This window comes from Talpa europaea (genome assembly GCF_964194135.1).
Source record: "Talpa europaea genome assembly, chromosome: 3".
NCBI classification, from domain to species: Eukaryota; Metazoa; Chordata; class Mammalia; order Eulipotyphla; family Talpidae; genus Talpa; species Talpa europaea.
In genome coordinates this window covers 28253319-28272562 of record NC_140069.1, presented here as the reverse complement: position 1 = coordinate 28272562, position 19244 = coordinate 28253319, and the positions used below count along the sequence as shown (strand labels likewise).

Here is a 19244-nt window from a genome sequence, read left to right as displayed (position 1 = left end):
CAGAAAAGAGGTTGCTGATCCAAGTGAGCCAATGATTTGTAAAATGTGTGGTTCAGATATTCTAGCTTCCTGCTTACTTCAACTCACCTTTGCCATACCCTCTGTGAGGGCCAAAAATTATATAAGCAAGTTGGAACCTATTTTGAATATCTGCCAAGTGCCTTGATGTAGTCTCCTATGTGTTTACAGTTTGTGCTGTTTGAATCATAACTGCTTCCAAAGATAGTTGGGAATAGGAATTTTCCCTAAAATATACAGAAGGAAGACTTAAAACCAGAGTATCTGCCGTTTTCTTCTCATCCAGCCATTTCTACCTTGTTTATCTTAGAAATCTATCTTCCTTCTTTTCTTCTCTGGGATATCACATTGATTTCATAGCTTTAGCTACCAGTTATCACCCAGTCATTCTCAGATACCTATCTCTGACCCTCACCACTCTCCCAAACTCCAAATCTATATTTCCAAGTACCCACCAAGCGTTTCTGCCTGAAATATCTACAAAAATTTCAAATGCAGCCAAAGTGATAATTTTCCATTCCCTTATCCCAGTTCTCTTTGAATAACTTTGAATAACTTCAGTTAATGCCATGACCATTCTCCCAGTATAAGTTTCTTAAATTACATTGAGATAAATTCATATTGAATGCTTACTTTATGTCAAGCACTCAAAAATGTGATTAGTCCCTATCATATCTCTAAAGGGTAGGTGCTTCCTGCAACTCAGAGAGGTTAACTTGCACGGAGCCAATGGACCTGGGATTCAGACCCAGATCTGTCTAGTTTTCAGGCCTGTCTTTTTGTTATTGCATCCCAGTCTCTCTCTTTCCCCAAACATCCAGTAAATCACCAAATTCTAGTAGTAATTTCCCCAGGGACCCTTTATTCATCATCCCTCTCCCAGATTTCAGCAATGGCCCCTTATAGGATTTATCTGTTTATCAACCTCTTCATCTTGAGATCTTTCTCTACGACTGCCACCAAAGTGATTATTAAAGTACTGACTCCTCCCCAGAGAAGGCTCTTCAGGTCACTAGTTCCATTAGACTGCTTAAAACAAAGCACTGCTTGAGACCAAGTAAGCTAAATCTCACTCCCTCTATAGGTTAGGGCTCAGTCTCACAGTGTGTGTGGAAATTCCTTCTTCCCTTCAAAGTCTGTATCATGGTTTTCCTTCTTGAGATACTCTCTTACAACTTGATCTGGAGAGAAAAATAGTAAATTTTAAAATTATTCTTTCCCAAAATAGGGGGTGAAATATTTTGTAAATTTAATTCAAATTTCAGTGAGACAACTGAAAAACTACTTAGCTTGTCTTTAGCTCAATCTACAGAGGCTGAGAAGCCCCACATTCACCATCTATAAGCTGGAGACCCAGGAAAGCCATGGTGTAATTCCATCTAAAGCCAAAAGTCTGAGAACCAAGAGGACCAGATGGTCCTCTCAGATACCTAAATTCAAGTTTGAGGGCAGATGAAATGTCCCATCATAAACTGGGAGACAGGAAAAAACAAGGAGCAATATCTTCTGTCTTTTGTTCTGTCCAGGTCCTCTCTAGACTGTGTGATGCCCACCCACATTGGGGAAGGCTAATCTCATCTGGAAACACCCTCACAGACACTCCAGAAATGTTTATTTCCCTGACCAGTCAGGTTGACATAAAATTAGCCACCACAGAAAGGAAGTGAAAATTTGAGGTGAGGGCAAAATGAATCAGTCAGAAGAGAGAATTAGAGAGTGACAAAACCCAACAAGCTATACCGTAATGAGAATTAGAGCCTCATTGAAGAGAAAAACAGTAAAAATTAGAAGAGGGGACAACTTAAGGACTTTTAATTACAGAGATAGCTATTATTTAAGTATAACTCAGCTGCAGTGCTGGGATGTTTGTAACTCCCTCTTGATCATCCTTAGATTATCACTACTTATGAGAGGGGGTGGTTTGACATGTCTTTCAGATATTTCCTGTGTTACCTGTAACTTAGTTACTTAGTAAAGTTAACATGGTATGTGTTTTTTAAAATAGTATTTGTTTGATATAAAAATAATTTTAATAAAGATAACACGTAGAAAAGTTATATTGTTTCTTATTTATAATTGTAGTGAAAGACAGTTTACTAAATGGAAGGCAGGACCTTGGCCTAGAATGGTATTTCTATACCTACAATATGTAAAGTCTCACTGACCATAGTGTTCTAACACGGTTACAAATGGGTAAAACAGATTTTATTTCCTAAATATTTTGTGGTTAAAACAGCAAGTCTCTTACTAAATGTTGCCTTCCACATATACACTTACGCTATCAGTATGAAGTGAAGAAAGTAAAAATAGCTAAATGATATATTCATCAGGACTGGCTAACTTACTCTGTAATAACAGAAAAAGAAATGCCCCTGGTTGTCATTCATCTAATTCATTCTTTCCCCCACACTCAGAACACACAGATCTCCTCCCTCCTTTCCCACTAGAAATGCAGTACTTCTGAGAGGTGGTCTCAGCCTGAATGTGACTCATTTCTCTCTCGAGCCTATGAACTCATCTGCTTCTCTCTCCCCACCATGTTACTGGATAGGATAACAGAAGTAAACCGTCCAAATTGAAAAGAGGAAGAATGAAAAACATATGCAGTCTCTCATCTACAACAATTCTGAAATTGTTCTGGGTGCATATTCTGGGGCCTACCTTAGAAACAAGGACTAGTTTTTGACTGAGTCATCTTCTGCTCATAGAAGAATTCTTATATTATTCTCCTCCAATCTCCATTCTACTTTCGGAGAGGTCCTAAAGTTTGTATTGATTTTCAGCCATGGTCACTTTTAGTCTAGATTCATGAGTTTATTGGGTAGAAGTAACTTCCCAAAAACTCAGTAGACATCATCTCTGTTTGAGTCTAAAGAATTCCATGTGCCAGTAACCACATCCATGATGCTTTTTAGGGACATATTTTTGTGTTATCTTTCTTCCTTACCGCTTTCTGGATATAAGGGAACTTCTTTGAGAGTTATACTCTTAATCTAGACTTCTTTCTGAATCTAACTTTTGGATATTGAAACTAATTTATGGTTACAGAAGGGAAGGGAAGTGAGTAAATTAGGTAAAAGGGTGACAAGAACATGGTGACGGCTAATTTGGCACTCTTAGCAGTGATGGTAATATAATATATACACATGCTGATGCTCAGTAATGAACACTGAAACATTATGTTTCATATAACATTATCTTGTTATAATGCAATATTACTTCAATAAAATAGTAAACCAAAAAAAAAAAAAAAGATTTTAATAGGCCTACATGTAGCCCTGAGGCTGAGTATTAATCTGCCCTTTGTTCAAAGAAAATTTTATCTTTTGCTTTTTGGGTTTAAAAACATTTCTGACTTTGCAAGGCCCTGAATTTCTGGAATCTCTCTATTCTCTTTTATTTTTATTTGCAAACTGGCCAATTTTTTCCTGAACTCATCTCTTCATTATACATTGCCAGCAGCCAACAGCCAACACACATACTAATGTTTTGTTTTCAAACCTCATCTTCTAGAGTTACATTTTTATTAGGTTTATGATTTGCCTCCCAAGTAATCTCAGACAACAGTTTTACAAATGTTTTGCCACTTCATAACATTGATCCCCTCTTTCATAGCCTTCAATATCCATTCCTACTGTCTGACCATTAAGCCAAGGACATAGGTTTTAGGTTTTTGCTAGACAATGTGCTAAGTGGATTACAGTCTCTGTACTGGTAAGTTATCATAGGGATTCTGTTCTAGATGGTCAGTCAGGGACTCAGGTTCATGGAGACTCCATCATCTTCTATCTATCCCATTGGACCAAGACTTAAAGGCTTAAAAACAACCAATATTAATGAGTTTATGTGCTTCTTAGAGTTTGATTGTGTGATTTATCAGCAGATGCACCTGAAATTACTCATGCAGTTGCTTTCATCTGGAGGGTTGACTGAGGGATGAGCATCTTTCTTACCCTGTGATCTTTCTTCCCTAGGTAGGCTAGACTAGACTGCCCCATACATAGTAGCAAGAGGGCAAACCTCAGTAAGCAAGTTTTACCAAACTTCCTGTCTTAATGTTTGCTAATATCTGATTAGCTAAAGAAAGCATAATAAGCTCTGTCAGTTTGGGAAGGGACTGTACAAGAGCATGAGTACTGAGATGTGCAATTCCATGACTGTAATAATCTATGATAATCCTTAGGGTAGAAATCAGCAAAATTTTTCCTCAAGGTCTTGGTGGCAAATATTTTAGGTTTTACAGACCATTAAGTCTCTGTCACAACTTCTCAACTTTGCTAAGAGATGGAAACCGTGTGTAAACATATCACTATAACTATGTCCTGGTAAAACCTTATTTACAATAACCAATGGACTGGAATTGGCCCACCACTGATCTGGAACATAAAGTCTTTCTTTCATTCTCTGCCGCAGGAGAAGGCTGGCTCTTTTAAGTTTTGGCTCAGAAGTTAATTCTGCCTGTAGCTCACTGGCCAAAACTAGGCACATGGCCATCCCTAACTGCAAGGGCGTGAGAAGTATGACCTGCTCTGGGCTTATAAGGAGAAGAGACCTTGACATTGGTGGATACTAGAAGTTTCTAGACAGGAGCCACTTTGAGACGATGTACATTCAGATCTTTATTCAAGACCAGATCCTGGTTACAAGTACCAGGCACTACAGAAAATGGACAGAAAACAGTTGCCCTCGTGAATTTATACAGAGGCCATGCCGTGATGGTTAATTCACTAAAAGGGAGAAGCATTTTTATACATCTATGCTAGAACTGTTATCTCATTTGTATACTTAGGTCTTGCATGTGATGTATTAGGCACGGACCAAATATAATGACTCAGTGTAGGTGATGCTTAAGTTTCAAATAATTGACCAAATGATTGAACCATCAGACCAAATCAAGGATTTATCTCACTCATAGCAAGAATTTAGAAAACCTAAATAAGGGATTAGGAAAAGACTAATTATAATAAAGTAAAAATCAAAATCAACAAGCAACTATAAACCAGAGACACACTACAGGGGGGACGGAGGGAGTAAGATCAAAATAAGGGAGGGTGGGAATTGTTTGGGGACTATAACCAAGATGAAAATGCATACATTGTGCAAAAATGAAAAATTGTGCAAAAAATATATGAAATGGGAAGAGAGCCCCATTATTCCGGAAAAAAGATATCTGAATATACCATTAAAACAAGAAGCCAGAAGAGCCCTTAAAAAAATAAATAAAAATAAATAAAAATTTCTGGGGACCTGTGAATAGGTGCCTAATTCCTCTGACATTTAGAGGATCAAACTCCATAATCCCCTGAGCTTCCACCATACAAAAGGCTTGGCATTGTGTGTTGTTTCTCTACATATGAAAAGAGACAAGAAGGGGCTCTAAGAATTAATCTGTTTCTTCCATTCTAGTGGTGAATGAAAGGGACACCCAACAAAACTTTCTCTCCAGAATCCAGTATTTTGGCCAGAAGTAACTTAAAGGTTTAGGTTAATTTGCTTGCTTTCAAAGTTCCTTGGACAGTTTTCAGAAACCATCAACTTGCCTTATCTTTACTGTCTTGAAAAAGTACAAGTATTCTCATTTTATAATGCCTGAAGATTACTTTAAGAATGAGCCGAATGATAAATAGTTCTTCTTCTGATCCCCTCCTTGTGGTTTTTAATACTCTCTGCTAAAGACACTGAACTTATGGACAGTCATTGAGAGAAGAGAATATAGATAGGAGAGAGCCTTTGTACTAAATGAATAATCCCATGTCCATAAGCCTAATAAAAAAAAGCACTAGATTTCCTATTGTACAAAACAATGGCTTTCATAAATGCGAATGTTTCTCAAAGAATAGTTTGTTTTAGATTTGTGAGCAAGCCATTTTTTTCATTGGCAGCATTCCAGATTTTACCATAGTCCAGTTCAGTTCTTAACTTGGAAAAAATAGGTCAAATTGAGGATACAGAATCTTTTGAAAATGATATTTTTGCGAAACAATCCACTTGGAAAACATGTCTATAGAAAATACGAATTCACTCCCCTCCTGCCCTCAAGAAGCCTGTAATCAAGTGATTGAGTGAGGTATATAGACAGATGACTATCATATAAACATTATGCTTTGTGATCATGCAGAAATACACTTAAAGTAATTCTGGAATGTAGGAGTAGGTGTCAAATGGAAGAAAGGATTAGAAAGATTAGAGAATACCTTCGTGGAATATAGCGTCCTTAAACTTTATGTGCAAAGATGCATAGAATCTGGAAAGATGCTGTGTGGGGGAAAGTGTATTCTGGGCAGAGGGACTGAGTGGCAGACAAGAGCCTAACCTGGAGCAGAGGCTGCAGAGTGAAAAAGGAAGCAGTGGTGGAGGAGCTGGCAGAGCTGCAGGATCTGAAGCCTGCTGGGCTGCAGGGAATGGAGAGAGGAAGGGGACCCTGATATCCAGGGTCTTTGGGTGCTGAAGATGATCAGGATTTCTGAAGGAAGAGACATTGTATAAAAAACAGTCCAGTAACCTTGAAGTCACTGTGTCTGTGGACTCCTTCCTGTGTACTTTCTTTCTGTTACCTCTTCCATCAGTCATTACATGTCAAGCAGGCACCTAGCTTTGTTCCTTCATCCAGGAATTTTTTGTTGTCCTAATAATAATAAAGGGCCCAGACTTGGACAGAATTGGCATTGCAAATCATCAGATTCAACATTCCCAAACATACGGAGCTTCTTGCCCCTACCCTCAGGTAATGCTGGCTGTGAACATAATGTTCTTGGAGTTGTTTTTCAAATAGTTCTGTTCTGTTTTCAAATATTTATCCATTTAAGCAACGTTGGTATTTAATGCTGAAAGGACATCTGTTCTGCTGGCCTGGCACCTGGCTTCTGAGATAATACTTTTTTTAGATCTTAGTCCACCTTCTGATGGTAGAAAAATTAATTTTGACTTCAAGCAAATGAAGTTATCTGATGTTCTTGTTACGAGTTATGTGAGGGACCTTGTGGGGATGATTATGACATGTCTTGTTGGTAGGTTTACAGAGAATATGTGTTGCGGCCTCAGCATAGAAGGGCATCCTCATTGCAGTAAGTCAGTACTCATTCGAGAGCCTGAAAGTATTTTGCACATTGCATTTCAAGTCCTGAGAGTTTGTCATGCAGATTCATGTGCACATATAAAGTTGACCTGTGGCTGGGTTCCAGGCCATAGAGAGTTATTTGCCAATTCCAAAGAAATAAAGATTGAAGACACTTGGCCCCTTTGTCCATCATTTATTTTCTATGAACCTTACAAATGAATATTGGAAAATCTGGATTTGATCTTTCTTTTTTTTTTTTCCATTTCAAGACAGCTGAATAGCTTGTACACATGTATGTAAAGAAATATAACCAGGAGGTGTTTATGATATTGTACCAGAACTTAAGACATTCGATTTCAGCCATTTCAGTGATGTTTCATATTTCTTTTTAATCAGATTTTGAATGTTCTTTGTGCAGGTTGTGTTCCTGACTGGCTTTGGCCATGTGTATGTGGACATTACCCACCAGTGTGGCACCATCTTTATCACCGTGGCCCCAGAAGGAAAAGCAGGACCTGTTTTAACCAATACCAACAGGTACAGTAAGTTGCCCAATAGAAAGTTGTAAATCTACTGACCATTGTTGTCACCTCTTTATATATGTTAAAACTTTTAGTTATTTACTGTATAATCCACAGGATGTGGTTTTAGCATTAAATCGTTCTTATAATAGTTAGCAATAGATCATGTTCCTTGGGTACCCTTACCAGTGCTTCTGTGAGGATGAGCTTCACAAGCTGATTGGCAAACTAGAACATGCATCTTAGAATTACACATTATCATTAGCATGAAATGCAGATTAGTATGTCTGTATCTGCATGACAACCCTATAACTAATCATTAAAGCTAAGCAATTACAGCTACATCAAAAATAAATTCACCTCTTCGGGTCATAGTCTCCTTGCCCCAACCTTCAACCTGAGGGTTGCCATCAGGTTTTACAATCATGAACCAAAAAGTTAATATCCTTAATTCAATTAACAATAATGTCCATCATATATAGTCCTAGTAGAAGTGTAAATTGTTCCATTTTCTGGAAATCACTTTAGCAATGTGTGTTACAAACTTTAAAATTGAACGAATTAGAAATTCTACTTTTAAGAGTTACAGCAATAATTAAAGAAGTAGACAAAGGTATATGCAGAGAGATACCTACCATATGCTAATTATAATAGCAGAATATTCAGAATACAGTTGTCTATTAGTAATGGAATGGATGCAACATTAAGTGTACCCTAAATGGTATATCCACAGAAATAGGTCTTAAAAAATTTCAGTGGAAGAGAAAAATGCATGATATCTAGAATAAAGCAGAGTCAAATTGAATATATCAATGTATACATTCATAAATACATATAGAAACATGCATGTATACAAAAAGCATCCCTAGAAGTAAGACTGAAAAGAATAAAATTTCTTAATAGATGTGGGGTTTAAGTGATTATTTCATACTTTCCTGTACTTTTTAATTTATAATCAGAAAAAATAATTTGTTATTTAAAATATAAGTTTTCAGACATTTAAGTCCTTTTATCTGTTTTATAATACATACCAATCTTTATTTTTTATTTTGTTTAGTTCTTGGACTGTTCTTTCTTTACTCATGAAAGATACATACATAGAGTCAAGTGGTGGATTCTGCAGAGTAGAGCAATTTCAGTGATTTATTTTTTAGATAACTTTGATTTATAACACTGTAGGTGATTCAGAGGCTTAGGATCACACCTCCTCAGATGCATGTCACCACATCACACCCACCACCAAGGTACCCACAGATCACCGTAATCCATTAGCCTCCCCCACCTAATACCCTCAGTTCCACAATCAGATTTCTAGGGTTTATAATTGGTTTGATTTTTTACAATAACTCTTTCATTTGGATCCAGCCAAACTATTATTAATTTGAATGAATATGTCAAAGTTGAATATTTTCTGTACTCTGAAGTGTTTGTAAATAAAATTGGCGACTTAATATTAAATTGCATAACAAAATTTCAAGCCTGCACAATTTCAGAAATTTAATCTAAAGCATTGTTAGCAATAATACCAAGAATCCATACATTCATGTAGAAATAGAAAAGGCATAAGCATTTACCTGTATTTCCTTAATTTATTCAACAAATATTTTTCAAGTGCTTATTGGATGCCAGGTGCTGTGCTGGGGGTGGGGATATATCAGCAAATGAAAAAAATGAAAGATCTCTAATCTTAAACAAATCACATTCTAGTAAGTATTGAATAGGAGGACAGAGGGAATATATTTGTAAAAGAAAATATACATTAGAAGGTCAGTTTTTAATGGATAAAAACAGAGTATGGTAAGAAGGACCAGGACTTGAGCAAAGACTTAAAAGCAGCAAGGGTTAATAATATGATATTTCCAGGGTAGAGCTGAAGAAAGACACACTATGTAGGGTGTGATTTTAATTCTAGTGGTATGGGGAAGTCATTGGAGCATTTTGAGCAGAGAAGTGATACAATCGAATTTAAAATTTTGGATGACGATTGGCTGCTTTATTGATGCAGACTGTAGAGAAGCAAGGGTAGAAATAGAGAGACTAGTTATTCTCACTAAAAATGCTGATGGCTTAGAATGCAGTGGCATCAATGGAAGTGCTAAGAAGTTATCAGATTCTGGATATACTTTCAAGGCAAAACCAATGGGATCTCCTTGATGCATTAGATAAGGGTTGAAAATGGAGGCATCAAAATTTCCAAACTGATCAGCTGTAGGATATGGTTGCCATTAACTGTGATGGTAAAGCCTGTATGTAGGTTTGGGGGTAATAAGATAATGAGTTTGATTACAGACATGATAAGTTGAGATTTCTTTTAGACATCTGAGTGACTCTGGACAGGCAGTGAGATATGTAAGGCTGGAGTTCAGAGGAGTTCTAGGCTAAGCATGTGACTTTGGAGGTCATCATGTAGCCGGCATATGAAAACAGGAGACTGGATCAGACCTCCAAAGGGGGTGATTGGAAATGGGAATAGAAGAACCTTGAACTTTTAACAGGTCTGGAAGAAGAGCCACGTAGATTATGAGAATGAGCAACCATGAAATAAAAGAATCAAGAGTAGACATAAAGAAAGTGTTTCCAAGAGGAGGGGGTTACAGACAAAGTCAAATGCCAATGTAGGTTGAGTGCACCACAAACTGATTCAGCCGCACAGAAGTCACTGGTAGCCTTCAACAGTTGCTTCGGTAGACTGGAGAAGGGCAGAAGCCTCTTTAGAGTAAGGTTGAAAGAGAATGGAAGGAAGGAGAGGAATAGCAGACAGCGTGTACAGAAAATGCTTTGGAGTTTTTATGTACAGATCAGAAAAAATGAGTGGTAACTAGCAGAAAAAGTGGAGTTACACAAGAGATTTTTTTTAAGGTACGAGAAATAGCAGCATGTTTATGTGCTGCTATTAATGAGGAAAATGTATCGCTTCTCGGCCTTTTGGCTAAGATCAAGTATAATGAGGTAAATGTGATGATATAAGAGGGGCGAATTGCTGGAGTGATGACTCTGAGGAGGTGATAGCAGAGTGATTTGGCACATACTAACAGGGTTCGTCGATAAGGGGGTGTGGACAGTTTAGCTCTAGAAACGATGGGGGCACGTTGGCCGAGATGCCGCTAGATGGACAGTTGCGGAGAGAGGTGATGCTAAGTTTTCTTCAGCTTGCTTTACTCTTTTAATTTAAGAAGTCTTAATTATTATGCTTTATCTTTCTGCCTTGTTATAATCATGGTGGAGAATTAGTGCACAAAGACTTATCGAGATTTTCAAGTAAAAATCTGGTGTTGATAAGGGGAACACTTACAGAAACATGACAAGAACTTGTAATGGTCCCGTTGGGAACATTTCCCAAGACTGTTGGAGTGTGACCAGCTCTGTCCAGACACAATGTACTGCAACTTGAGTTCTTATTTGTTTCTTATGAGAATCTGATGGGTCATCAGGAGGTGTTTAATAAGGCAATATCGTTTAAAAAGAAAGAAAACAAAAGCCGGGAAGACTAATGTTCTTTTCCCTTTCTCCTCCAGAACTCTGGAGAAGATTGTGGCATTTAAAATGTCCGTCACTCAGCTGAGCCTGGCAGTGTTTGATGACCTCACCAACCATAAAGCATCCTCTGAACTTCTGAGATTCACACTGGACAATGTTTTTCTCCAAATGGCCCCAGTGGCTGGTCCCCTCCCCGGGGATGAGGCCGCCCCAGCGCGCCTGCAGCTTTACTGTGCGGAGCTCTGCTGTGGGGACCTGCAGTTGGACAACCAGCTGTACAACAAGTCCAATTTCCACTTTGCCGTCTTGGTCTGCCAGGGAGAAAAAACAGAACCTTCTCACTGCTCCAAAATGCAGAGTCTCCTGGTATCCAGCAAAGATTTGGAAAAATACAAGGAAAATTGTTTTATCAAACTTTGCCTCACCTTAACTGAGAGCAAGAACTTCTCATTTGATATTAACGAGTTCAGTTTTGAGTTGAAACCTGGCCGGTTATATGTGGAAGATACGTTTGTATACTACATCAAAACTTTGTTTGACACCTATCTTCCTAACAGCAGGCTGGCCCGTCATCCCACGATATTCTCAGGTGCTGAGGCAGCATTGCCCTTGCAGGTCAGACAGCACGCGAGGGCCTTGGCGAATCCCGTGAAGCTCAGGAAGCTAGTGATACAGCCAGTAAATCTCCTCGTCAGCATCCATGCTTCCCTCAAGCTCTACATCGCATCTGATCACACTCCACTCTCCTTCTCTGTGTTTGAAAGAGGCCCCATCTTCACCACAGCCAGGCAGCTCGTCCACGCCCTGGCCATGCACTACGCCGCTGGAGCTCTTTTCAGGGCAGGTAAGAACCCAAGCTGAGGGTCTGTGATGAGCCAGCCCCCAGGCAAAAAGCAAGTGCTTCATGTCTTGCTTTATCAGCTTCAAAACAGGGAAGCAGGATGCAGGCTTTGCAGTTAAGTCAGCACTGGGTTTCAATCCAGACTCTGCCACAGCAGCTATAAGCCTTGGGCAAGTTATTGAGCTTTCTTCAAGTTTCAGTTTGCCCTGCCGTAAAACAACTTAAGAATTTTGAGAGGATACAATGAAAGTGTGCAAAGTACCCTGAATTTTGCTGAGCACTTCACTTAAAAGTCACTTGAGCAATAGTAGCTGTTACATTTACTTGGAATTTTAATTCAATTTAGCAAACACTTTTTTGGCTCCTTACAGGTTCGAGGCTCTATATTTGCACACTAGAGCAGCCAGGAAAACCAGGCCAGGTCCTCAGCTCTTGGGCTTACAAGAAATCCAGTTCTGGGTTGTTAGCTTGCTTCATTCCAAGCCACGAATGGCTTAGGTGAGAAATTCAGAGGATCTGTCTGCTGGGATCCTCAGATGTATAAAGAGCCTTCGACCTACACAGTGTGAACCTGTGTGCCTGGACAGATTGCAGAGAGAAGGCTGTCTCCACAGATCTGAGCTGGAAATGTCCTCGGGGTGGTTTGAATATGTGTACAAAATGTTGTATGGGAGTGTTGGAGACTGAGCGGTCTCAGATCCTATAGAGTAATTGACACCAAAGCACGAATTCCCCACCTAAATTCCTTCTGATGTGGTTTCAGTTTGATAATCTGGCTCCTCATGTTCCCATAAATTCAGTCAAGGGACACCAGCCAGAGTTGGTCTAATGGGTCCATTCTGGTAAAGAACATGGAAGTCACACTTTTGGAAGGTAACACAGGAGGGAGCCTTGGCAACACTGCTTGGTGAATGCATTCCCATGTAAGATTAGCACCATTGCTGTAAATGACCCATCTTGTTGCCATACTGGTAAGATTACATTTTCTCTGTAATCAGACAGACAATCCAAAACTCTTAATTGAATATGACAAGATTAGGGAGGTTCCTACCGGAACTGTTGTTTTAATGGCTTGCACAACAGTGTAGAAAATAAGAAATCATTTAAAAATAAGCAGTTAACATTTCACATTTAATAGGCGGGTATATTTATAAACAATTCCAGAAACTTATCCTTTTGGGCAATTTTTTGCTTTTAACATGAGAAGCAGGCATGGGGATTTCTGAACTCTGATCTGGGGCCTGAGACGGAGTAAGCCTCCCATCCGGTCACCACAAAATGCTGAGGTGTGAGGAGTACCCATGTGTGTAATGAGCTGGCAGAGAAACTAACTGGGCGGCAAGGAATCATGTCTCTTGCAGCCTGTGTGCTAAAAATGATCTCTCTCTTTGTTCTGTTTTATATTTTTAATGAGCTTTCACAAGAACATTCTGTTTGGATTTTTTTTTTTTGTAATCCACCTAAAAATTCTCTAAGTTGTTGTCCTAACCTCATTATATGCTGAGACATGAAAATTCTAAGCTAGAGGGCCAAGTTTTTAGAGCTTGTTGGAACTCTGTTACTAAAAACCTGTGGACAGAAGCCCCAGTGGCCTAATGGATAAGGCATTGGCCTCCTAAACCTGTGGACAGTGTGAAGATTATCTTGAGGGCTAACAGATACGAAGAGTTAGAGATGGGGAAATGGTAGGAAGTTACCAGCCCCTGGGTAGAAAAGTCCTCAGGAGGACATCCCAACATTTGTATAGAGCAAGGGAGAAGGTTGATCTGAGATTGTGGGGGCTGTCTGCCTCTCTCAGAGCTCAGGACTCACCCACTGGATCTGATCAGAAAGTTCTGACTGCTGTGGTGGAAGTACCTTGACCTTATTTCTAGGGAAACTTGTGGAGTCATCATGAAGAAGTTTTGTTTACAAAAAAAAAAAAAAAAAAAAGCAGTTAGAAATGAAGGAAGGAATCTGTGGGCTCTGTAATTTCCTCATGTCCCTTTCTAGCCTCAAGTTTTAGTTTGAGGAGAAACCAGGCAAACACCCTTTTTCAACAAAATTTCCATAGAAGTAAGCAAAGGGTGTAGTTGCTTTTGGAGGAAAATAAGGGCGTGCTCTCGGACACTTTGGGCCCTTTATCTGGCCAACTCACGTGTCACTAAAAAGTGACACATACAGTGTGTCACTCTGGTCCACACACAGTCTTCCCATCAGGTAGTGGTCCTAATCCAGAAGTCCCCACGTACCTTTGACTCGGGGGAGGGGGGAGGGGAGATCAGGGGTGGGGGGCGACAACAAATGGCGAGACAGGTGAGACAGGTGATGTCTGCTCACGCTGCCCCGCTCTGTTGGCTGAAGGCACCCATTGTGAATGGTCTTTCTTTGGTAATAGCACTCTCTCCTGTCTTCATGTGGAGTCTTTGTAGAGATGTTTCTAGGCCAACCTTCTGCGTCCTGGTGAACCTTAATAAATATTTCAAGTTTTTCTTTACCTCCAGAGAGGGTCCCCCAAGGAAGAATATTCCACACCCTTCCAGGACACCTGCCTACTCATTGCAGCCTGGGCTCTTACCAAGATTGTGGGTGGGCTTTGGAATCAGGTAGACCTGAGTTGCAAACCCAGCCCTCCTGTCTGACCAGGGAGAGAGACTAAACGATTGACTTCATCTCTGAGCCAGTCTCCTCCTTTCCCATCCTGCCTGCAATAGAGTGGAGACAGGATGACACCATGTTCAGTCCACATCCTCCAGATCCACCTCTGTCCCCTATGTCTAGGACAGTCTTTGACTCCAGAGAGGCTCTGTCAGAGCTAACTTGAATTTATTTGAAGGAAGGTAATAGTACCTCTTACTTATATAGTTGCTGCAAGAATTAAATTATTCTGATGCCTGATGCCCATAGACCCTCCTATTTTTCATTTATAGCTTCTGAAAAGTAGTCTCTCTTCTAACTCCATCCCTAGTGCTATCATCTCAATGCTCCAGAGAAGAGAAATGGGCTCCAAATTTAAGAACGCCCCTCTCTGTGGATTGGGCCTGGAACCCTTGAGCACTCTGGGATCAGTGCCTAGTGTGGGCATCTCTGTCCCAAGCCTGTCCTCCAAGAACCTACCTGAGTCCTGTCCCCACAGCCTGCCTGTTAGAGTGCTCTCAGCCCCGGCTGGGGAAGTCAGTGAGTTCCTGAAGGAAGTGTCCTCCTGTTCTGAGTCCTCCTCTCCTTAGCCCTGCATCCTTGCCTGGACTTCCATTCTGCTGTGCTGAGAGCCCCAAGCCCCCAGCAGAGGGAGGATGACGAACAGAAGCCTCTGCCGGAGTCGACACCATGGCCACGTTCCCACGAGGCGATGCACACGGCAATCAGGCCACTGAGCAGCCAGCTCCTGGCAAGCTCCAGCTCAAATAGGAAACCAGACCCTAAGCTCCCCTCCAGGGACCTTCACAGGGAACACTCCCCTCTCGCTAACCTAATCAGTATGTCCATGTCACATGTTTACACAACTGAAGCTGGGGCTGAAGGGGGAGGCATTTGTCTGGCTCCAGCTCCGCTCCAAAGGGAAGCACTCAGCTTGGTAGGATTGAGAAAGATTAAAAATAAGTCTTCCATCCTTGTCAGAACTTTGCATCCTCTTTGCAACACCCCATTTAGCATCTGGTCTCCTCCCCTTATCAGACGTGTCCTCCTCATCCTCGTACCCTGTGGAGGTTTTCAGGACAAGTTCCCAGGCGGCCAACACCTGCAGCCTAGGAGCCTGCTCTCCCCGGGCGCGTGCAAGCGCGGTCCCCGCACACAGGTCCCTTTTAGCAGGAATGCAGGAGGCGCGAGCAGGGAAGTCATAGTAAAGCCGCCCAAAGGGTCCCTTTGATTTATAAAGTATGAAAGTTTGCCATTTATGAATTCACCGTGAATGAGTTATTTCCCATGTTTTGCTCCAAAAAAGCTTTCTCAATTCTTGTGTGAAAAACGGATTGCAGGGAAAATGGGTCACTTTTCCCCATTGTGTCGAAAGCGCAGTATATACGGTTTCAGTAACCTTTTCCCTTTGGTCCCTCACAGGCTGGGTGGTTGGCTCTCTGGAGATCCTCGGCAGCCCTGTGAGTCTGGTGCGAAGCATCGGAAATGGCATCGCCGACTTCTTCAGGCTTCCGTATGAGGGGCTGACCCGCGGCCCAGGAGCCTTTGTGAGTGGAGTTTCCAGAGGGACGACATCATTTGTAAAGCACATTTCCAAAGGTAGCTATTTTGGTTCCTTGTAATAATGCCTTATTTTCATTCCTCCCTGGTCTTATTTCTTATTTTTAAAGAACGTGTCAAAGTTTTAAATGCATTAAGTTGGCCTCCAGCTTGGTTTGGCTTGTTCGCTTGCAATGAAATGTTGGATTTGTAACAAAGCTCATATATAATGTGTCATGTTTAAAACAGATCATTACTTGCCTGTAGTATGTGAAAATGTTTCAGAAACTTCAGAATTTTAAACCTCCCATTGGGAAAAGAAGGATTGGCTCAACTGTTATTCCATGCGATAAATACAGAAATATTAAAGGTGTTCAGGACTTCTGCTAAACATCAGAAATCCTACACTGTGTTGCCTCATCATATTTTTTTAATGTAGATACAGTTGTCATAACTTTTGTAAGGATATGGATACATTTTGACAAGCCGGCCAACTTGGAGGTGAAACAGCCAAGTTGCCTCTAGCACGCCACGTAAACAGTGCCATCTTGTGGCCCAGATAAGTCACCGGGCATGGAAGCCAAACTGCTGCCCACAAGGAGAATGTTTCCGTTTTATCCGTGTGTTTGCCTGACGATAATTTTGGTCAGGTTGGCAGTGATCAGGAACTAACAAGACCCATCTGAGTTCCCTTTTCTTCTCAGCAGGAGGCAGGGAAAACAGAGCAAAGGGCTTCTCCCCCATAAAAGGCTTTTTTTTTACTGTCAACAGAGCTGTAATGCTGTTATGAGTGGGCAGGTTATAGAAGTCTCTAGAAGGCCTCTAAAGAAGACTTGAGCTTGAAATCTGAGAACATACCATCCATAGAGGAGGGCTGGCAAGAGAACAGCAAGAGCAATAAACCAAATTCCATGGACAATGACGGGACCACGCCCCGGCCCCTGTCATCCCGGAGGCCTGTGAGCGAGAGGCCGGATCTCACAGATGAGTCACTGGTGGATTTCTCACTCTTGACACTGAAATCCTTGTGGCTCTGTTGTTTTTATTTTAAACTAAGATAACCAACACCTGCTAAATTGAACTCCAGTGGTAATTTTAGCATACTGACTCACAGAATGTTTTTTACACTTGTGCTTTCCTCCTCTTTGCAAAATGTCTGGTTTGGTGGTACATGGATGTTTGTGAGCGCACGGTTTTTTTTCTTTTCAGGTTGCCGGTAAAGATGCAGACACCAACACAAGCTTTTCCATTTTTCTTGAAATGAGACATCCAATAACGGAATACTTCCGTTGATGTCGTTCAGATTTGCTCATTCAAATCTATGCAGACTTTTTAGTGGGGATCATGACAATTTTGAGCAAGACACTGAAATACCCTTTCTTAGGAAAACCAGGCAGAATCATGACTTCCATGTGATTTGCTCCTTTTATTGTCCTCACCTTTTTCAGCCAACATCCTGAATATCAAAACTGCACATATTCTCTGGTACAAAAGTTATTTCCTCAGAATGTCCTTTACTGTGACTGAATAAAGAGGGAATAAATTTTATTCCCTATGTGGAAACATTTCTTTACAAATTCAGCAACATAATGTTCAAAATTAGAGCAAGCAGATTTTAACCTTCAACACTGGACTTCAGCAAAGACTTCAGAACTGTTAGCCAGCCCTCGGCAATCACATGATAGCAGTGACAGTTTCAAACGAAACACCAGACATTTTTCTGGTGAAAGAGATTCTTATCCCATCCCTTCAGTGAAGTGTTGTCACCCTCATCAGCAAGTATTAATCTTCACCTGAGTTCTTTCAGGCTGTTGATTCAACTTTCCAAGAGCAAGCCACCATCACGTGCCACCTGAGCGTGTCCAGGAGGCACAGATGTGCTTTCACTGTCCCCTCCCCACCCCCACAAGCCTTTCGGGACCACTTCAGTGGGATCCAAATGAATGTGACAAGGAGGCCAACCCTCATGCTCTTGTGCCCTCAGGTACCCTCACGTCCATCACTAACCTGGCCACCAGCCTGGCCCGGAACATGGACCGGCTCTCCCTGGACGAGGAGCACTACAATCGGCAGGAGGAGTGGCGGCGGCAGCTCCCCGAGAGCCTGGGCGAGGGGCTCCGACAGGGCCTGTCCCGGCTGGGCATCAGTCTGCTTGGTAAGGAGCTGTGGCAGCCTGTGTGCTCACGTCTGTTGTCTGGTCCCACAGGCCAGTCACGGCACTCACAGGCTTCCGGGACTGGGAGCGGTGGTGAAGTTACCTCCTTCCTGCTCACAGAGCTGAGGCTCAGAGGACAGGTCCTCGCTCTGGTTCCTACCTTGAGTCTGTGAGGCACTGGCACGGACGCCCTTTTCTGGGCCATTGAACGATGACAACAGGGGCCATCACAGGACTGTGCTCTGCCTCCCGTTGCCTCTAGTGTGAGGCAGATCTCTGACCTCAGCATTTGTTCAGGGGTGTTGGTGGGGAGTCAGCACCACAGCATGTAGCTGTTTGCTGGTTAAAAAGGGCGAGAGACAAGGCTTCGGAAGCCCCCTCCTTCACTAGCACCGACATTGCAGCTGCTTTTTTCAAGAAGCACTTGAGCAACATACAAATGTCATGTAAACTTCAGTGAGGAGCCCTCTCTTCCCCCTTTTTTTTTAACAGTGATTCTTAGCCTGACTTTTTTTTTTTAACAGTGGTTCTCAGCCTGACTCAGAGCAATTCTCGTTTGTCAAGCAGCTAGATGATACAGTTAGAGGCGAAGATTGCTATGGCTCTTTCCAAGTGTTAGAAATGTTTGAAAAATAAGTTGCTTTGGAAAAATCTATAAAAAGGAAACTTCAGAACTGAAGTTTTGCAGAGCAAGATTTTCAAGGGTATCTTTGTTTATTTGTTTGCAAAGGAATTTAAAACTGTATTGCTTGGCAGCAAGCCTGCAAGCATCTGCGGGAGTGTGTGTCCCGAAAAGATCAAAGTACCCAAAGCAGGGAGAGCAAAGGTCGGGAAGGATGAGCTTGAAAGGGTTTGTCTTCTCTCCAGTCTGCAGCTCTATACATGACCCCTGAGCTGTAGTGCAGCCAGCTGGGGCTCTGACAGGAAGCAGTAGGATGTTACAAGTCCACTATGAGTTACTAGAAATTGCTTCAGCCCTAACATTCAATGATGTGGGGCCCTCTCATTTGATAATGTGTG

At 41.4% G+C, this 19244-nt stretch overlaps 1 protein-coding gene across 4 annotated transcripts in view; it reads left to right on the top strand.

The window, feature by feature from the left end:
- The window catches only part of VPS13B (vacuolar protein sorting 13 homolog B), a gene marked incomplete at both ends in the record, with an annotated part of 598760 nt that overhangs the window by 566246 nt on the left and 13270 nt on the right, over positions 1–19244 (top strand). For all 4 annotated transcript variants that reach the window (XM_084230016.1, XM_084230015.1, XM_084230017.1 and 1 more), the window contains 4 exons: positions 7494–7612; positions 11112–11917; positions 15953–16129; positions 18054–18224. In XM_084230016.1, coding sequence (XP_084086142.1) covers positions 7494–7612; positions 11112–11917; positions 15953–16129; positions 18054–18224 — 1273 coding nt within the window. The remainder of the gene's footprint in view (positions 1–7493; positions 7613–11111; positions 11918–15952; positions 16130–18053; positions 18225–19244) is intronic.